The sequence below is a fragment of the Wasmannia auropunctata genome, unplaced genomic scaffold (genome assembly GCF_000956235.1).
Source record: "Wasmannia auropunctata unplaced genomic scaffold, wasmannia.A_1.0 LD336116.1, whole genome shotgun sequence".
Taxonomy (NCBI): Eukaryota; Metazoa; Arthropoda; class Insecta; order Hymenoptera; family Formicidae; genus Wasmannia; species Wasmannia auropunctata.
The window spans coordinates 4,188,251-4,194,568 of record NW_012026774.1 but is presented as its reverse complement, the minus strand read 5'-3'; the positions used below and the strand labels follow the sequence as shown (position 1 = coordinate 4,194,568).

The following is a 6,318-nucleotide window of genomic DNA, read 5'->3' as shown; positions in this document are numbered from 1 at the left end:
ATCACATGATTACGATTTTCCAACGAACGATCTCACAACGAGCGAGAAGCGACCTTCGTGCGAGCGGAAAGAACAAAGCGCTAATGTAAAGTAGAAGTAATAAAATTTTTGTATTTTTACCCACTGAAGATGGCTCAATGCGGAGCCGAAACGTTTGGGTGATAATTATTATTGTTAAATATTTGTAATTTTAGCACTAACTTCGTGCAAGGCTCACTAGCCCTTCATTTGATACTTCGCCAATTTATTATGTTATAAATTCAAAGAAAATTGGTTTTTACATGTATACCTATACAGAGTGTTTATAAAGTCCCACCCAGGCCTAATATCTCGGAAACGGCTTTAGATGTGGAAAAATGTTTCAAACTAAAGTTATTTGACTTCAAGGGGGACATAAAATAGTATAATTGGTTTGACCTTTGGTGGCGCTGTTAAGGTCAGGGAAAGGTCACTTCAAAGTTTTTCAATGAAATCCCCCATTTTTTATTATACATTTTTGTAGCTTACCTCGAGAGCTTTTCAATACACTAAATAAACCTTATTTTAATCAGTATTTTTTGAGTTATAAGAATTAAAAGTTACAGTACCGCCGGCATTAGCATTAGCCAAAGTATACCACATGGAGATTGTCGGTCGGATTAATACCTCGTGTGTGTGTGTGTGTGTGTGTGTGTGTGTGTGTGTGGAGGGGGGAGGTCTTCAGTCGAAGTTTTTACTCTGTTTCTCTCTTTTCATCATTTTTCTTCTCCTCTTTTTAACATTAAAATAATTAAGTATCTCTATATTGTTACTGCAGAAGATGCTTAAAATGAGCACCATTGGCTTCCCTGCAGTAAATTAAGCGATCGTGAAATTCTTTCCTTACATTTTGAAATGTCTGAGGAGGAATATCTCTACAAGTTATAATTATCCTATTTTGAAGATCTTGGATTGTAACTAGAGGTGTTTTGAAAACTACTGATTTTAAATAGCCCCATAAGAAGAAGTCATTGGAGGCTAAATCTGGAGATCGTGGCGGCCATTCAATCGAGCCCTTCTTCCCAATCCATCTGTTTGAATATTTTTTGTCCAAATAATTGCGCACGTCACGATGGTAGTGTGCAGGACATTCGTCCTGTTGAAAAATAATGTTATCTACATCGAATCCTAATTGACCATCGTCGTTAACAGCGTTTTTTCAACAATTTGGGTTATCAAAGGATCAATGACATTTCGCAGCAATGTTAAATAAAGTTCGCCTGTTAAATTTTCATCTATAAATAAGGGTCCAATTATGTAGTTACTTAAAATGCCCACCCAAACGTTTAACTTTTGAGACCATTGCGTATGTCGCTCTCTCAAAATGTGTGAATTGAAATTGGTTCAATATTTAATATTATGTTTGTTTATTTCACCGCTTAAAAAGTACTTTCGTCACTAAAACAAAGATTTTTCAAATAATGTTCATTTTCTGCAATGAGCGCGGTCATTATTTCACAAAACTACGGTGTTCAAAATCGCCATTTACAAGTTCATGTTTAATTTGCATTTTGTAAGGATGAAATTTATAATTTTTCCAAAATTTTACGGATTGTACCGCGCGGGTGTTATTTGCATTGTGTAAGTCGGTTAGTCTGCCGCTACATGGCCAGTCTTTAACACTTTTACAAAGAGATGGCACGAATTGTAAAATGCCAAATAAGATGAGCCATAGCTCATTCGAAAAGGGGGGTTGCATGTACAAACAAAGTAAAAGGGTTTGCGTAAATGAGCTTTGATTTCTGAGAAAATTGCAAGTAAAGTTAGTCATCAGTCCGATCAGCTGTGTGATAAGTACCTGAACCGTGAGTCAGTAACCAAGAAAGTGGCGTAGCTGAACAGGTTGAGGCGCGCGGTATTGTTTTTGTCGTGGCCAACAAGAGTTCGAAGCGAGTTCGCGTCCCCGCAGTGTCAAATTTTTTTTTGTAAACGTTATATTTTCTAATATAATTGACTTATCTTTTTTTTAAAGCAAAAATACTAATTATTCCGCAATTTTCGTTATAAATAATAATAACAAGAATTTTAAGAATTTTAATTATTTATTATCAAGTTTTGTGTGTGTGAGATTGCCATACAATTATTTATTATAGAATGTTGACATTGCCGTACAATTTTGTGGATGAAAATCAATATAAAAACATTGGGAATGGTCGGTAAAAATAATAATAAAATATTGTTACTTATTTATATACTATCTAGAATGTCGATAACACCTTTTCTTTGTGTCTTTGTTCGAGAAGATTCTAACAAGTATCTGCGTGCTGCATAGGGTCCGACGCAAATTGTACAGCAATGTCAACATTTTATAATAAATAATTGTATGGCAATGCCACACACACAAAACTTTATAATAAATAATTAAAATTTTTAAAACTCTTGTTATTTATTATTATTTATAACGAAAATTGCATAATGATTAGTATTTTTACTAAAAAGAAAAAGATAAATTAATTATATTAGAAAATATAATTAATTTATCTTTTTCTTTTTAGCAAAAATATAACGTTTACATAAAAAAAATTGACGCGGAGATGCGAACTTGTATCGAACTCTCGTTAGCCGCGAGAAAAATAACACCGTGCGCCTTAGTCTGTTCAGCTACGCCGCTTTCTTGGTTACTGACTCACGGTTCAGATACTTATCGCACAGCTGATCGAACGACCAACTTTATTTGTAATTTTCTCAGAAACCAAAGCCCATTCAGGCAAGCCCTTTTATCGTGTTACATGCAACCCCCTCTTTCAAATGGGCTATGGCCATCTCATTTGGCATTTTACAATTCGCGCTATTTCCTTGTCAGTTTCACGAAATTTGGTCACCAAGTAAGAGACGTACTTATAATCAATAGGACGATCAGGATAGAGCTCATTAAAACGCCTCGCAGTTGCACAATAAGAGCAGCAACATTCCCCATAAAGAAAAATAATTTTCACTTTATCTCCCTTACATCGCGGCATAATTTAAAACTTATTTCAGAAAAATGACAAAAGAAAATATAGTATAATAATTAAAAAAAGAAAAGATCGAATATAACTCTCTTCCGACTACTACCGCTCACTAACAGAAAAAGAAATAGAGAGAAGGAAAAGTCTTCATTTTAAGAAAATACTTTTTCCAGCTACAGGTTTTCAAATACTGAAAGAAAATTGTAATATTCCTTTACTTGAATTGAAGAAATGTTAATTTCTTCCGAATGCAATCAATTAACGTAGATAATGCGTCTTTGACTACTTCATACGCTTGAGTGGTAGTGGGTAATAGTGGGTGGTAATCCCTATTCTTTCGACCGCACGTGGACACCTTGGATAATGCTAATGCCGGCGGTACTGTAACTTTTAATCCTCATAACTTTAAAAGTACTGATTAAAAAAAAGTTTATTTATAGTGTTTTGAAAAGCTCTCGAGGTAATCTACAAGAATATGTAATAAAAAATGGAGTTTCATTTAAAAAATGTGAAATGACCTTTCCCTGACCTTAATAGCGCCACCAAAGGTCAAACCAACGGTACCATTTTATGTCTCCCTTCAAACAACTTTTGTTTGAAATATTTTTCCATATTTAAAGCCGTTTCCGAGATATTAGGCCCGGGTGGGACTTTATAAATATCTCGTAGTTTAATATGGCCTCTTAACTCTGTAAAACTTTTATCATGTTCGGTTTTTCCTTTTTCTTATTCTTTTAATTTATTTATGACTTTAATTCAGTACTATACTTTTATTTAATTTCAATGATTTAAATATTATTTATTCTATAAACTGATGAAGACTTTGTGAAGTACGAAACGTTTTTATGATTTAACATTAAAGGATGTTTTATTTATTTATTTATTTCAAATCTGTTATTGCTTGTTTCTTGGCTGTTAAACTTTTTCTATTGTCTTACAATACTCGAGCTTGATTTTTTATTTTAATTTTATTTTTGAATTTGTTTAATATAAAAGAGAGTATTAAAACTTGACCTATAACACATAAGTTGGATAATTATTTCCTTAAAACTGATTTCCCTGATAAAAAAGAACTACTAGTGCAGTAAAAACACTACTGAAATGTAGTAGTGTTATCACTGCACTAGTAGTTCTTTTTAACGAGGGTTGTGATAGGTATATCTTCATTAACATTCAATGTTCATGGATCGTCGAAGTATCAGTTTTTATTATTGATTTTAAATTTAAACAACGCTAGATGAATATGGATTGAGATAGATGACTGTTTGAGAACCACGTGAATTTTTTTCTCGAATTGAATATGAAATAAATTTTTATCTTTTTTTGATCATAATTATGCCGTCACTTTGTGTAATCTGGAGTGTGACATTAATTAATAAATTTATTGTAGCAATAGAATTAAATTAATTATAGCTTGCCATTTTTTCACCAATATGTATAACTATTATGTATATAATTATGTACAACTATAATTATATGTATATGTATATGGACATACTTTATATGTGAACCTAATCATTTACGTATACGATCTAAAAGTTTTCAAACTTTCTTCGTATGAAAGGTATTAATGGTATTGTCTATAAATAAGATTGCACTATCTTCATTGAAGTTTCGTTCACAAATTCTGTAAGTTGAATTGAAATCTCTCTAATACAAATATAAAACCGACAATACTTTTGTGATATACGTCGAAAAATCACAACGGAGCAAGTAGCAAATATTAAATTCTGTGTGAAATAAAGCGTTTGCTGGCAAGAATTGGTTGGGTTCATCCTTAATACCGAGCGCAAAGCAGCTAATTGATGCGATCAGCTTCTGCATGACATTGCTCCGATTCACAAGTATACCACCGTGCGTAAATTCCTGCTTCCGAATCAATCGTAAATTTTGATCATCCCGTATATTCATTCACTAGATTTGACACCATGTGACTATTTTTTTGTCCCCGAAGTTAAAATAAAGCTGAAGAGAAAGCAGTTCGACACTATTTTGGACATTCAGAAGGTTTCGGCCTATTTCGACTATTTCAAAAAAAGACTTTCAGCGGAGTTTTTTAAAGCTATACGATTGTTGTCGTATTACTCAAACAATGTATTCCTTCGGAAGGGATGTATTTTGAATGATTATATAAGTAAACATTTATAATTATTATCTTACAGAATGAGCTTTAATGAACGTTCGGAAACTTTTGGGACAGACCGTGTATCTATAATTATATGTAAAAAAATTTTTCCTGAATATATATACATTAAAAGTATTAATATAACAATCAATATGTAGTTGTTAGTATCTAATTAATATATATTTTTAGATACATTTTTTCGAAAATACACCCGAGATATTACTTAGTACTAAATGGACTGGCCTGTGGATTGCATGGGGTGGTGGTTTTATATCACTTGGAATACATGATGTATCTAAACCGTTAATTATGGACAAATATAAAATGGAAAATACTATTTCAAGTTTACATCCTGACAGTTTTTTATACTATAGTATCATGGGTACCGGTGTTTTATGGAGCACAGAGTATTGTCAAAAATGTATATTAGCATATATAAACATACAGTATTTAAAAGTTGCGGAAAAACATCGTAAAAATATTTTATTACAAGATTACAATATCACGTATATGTTGTATAATATAAATTATATGATTACAATGTTTGATAAAATGTGTATGTAACAGGATATTTATATTTATTAAATACGAGCGGTTAAATGTAATGTCTATGCGACTGTTAAATATATGTATACAGGGTGTCTCATTTTAATGTCCCACCCCAAATAACTTTTTTATTTTTGATCTTAGAAAAAAATGTTTCAGACAAAAGTTGTATGGCTTTGAGGGGGACATAACATTGGTTTAACCCTAAGTGGCGTCGTCAAGGTCAGGACAAGGGCACTTTGAATTTTTTAAATGGAACCCCCTATTTTTCATTGCATATTCTTGTAGTTTATTTCGAGAGCTTTCCAAAACACATAGATAAAATATATTTTGATTAAGTAAATCTTGAGTTATGAAGCTTGAAAGTTAAGGTACCATCGACATTAGCAATTATCCAAGGTGTCCAAACAATGGCTGAAACCTTTTGAATGTTGTTCAGGATCATGATCTTGACAACATGTGTCAAGGCCATAATCATTGAAGATTGTTTCTCTTATTTTCAAAAAATAAAAATAATTATCAAAATGAAAATAAGAGAACAATCTTCAATGATTATGGCCTTGACACATGTTGTCAAGATCATGATCCTGAACAACATTCAAAAGGTTTCAGCCATTGTTCGGACACCTTGGATAATGCTAATGTCGACGGTACTGTAACTTTCAAGTTTCATAACTCAAG

At 32.3% G+C, this 6,318-nt stretch overlaps 1 protein-coding gene across 1 annotated transcript in view; it reads left to right on the top strand.

The window, feature by feature from the left end:
- Nucleotides 1–5,828, top strand: part of LOC105448584 — a 46,686-nt gene extending 40,858 nt beyond the window's left edge. Inside the window, exons 3-4 of the mRNA XM_011687247.1 lie at nt 5,281–5,512; nt 5,797–5,828. Of these exons, the coding sequence (XP_011685549.1) occupies nt 5,281–5,512; nt 5,797–5,828 (264 nt within the window). The remainder of the gene's footprint in view (nt 1–5,280; nt 5,513–5,796) is intronic.
- Nucleotides 5,829–6,318: the final 490 nt, after the last annotated feature.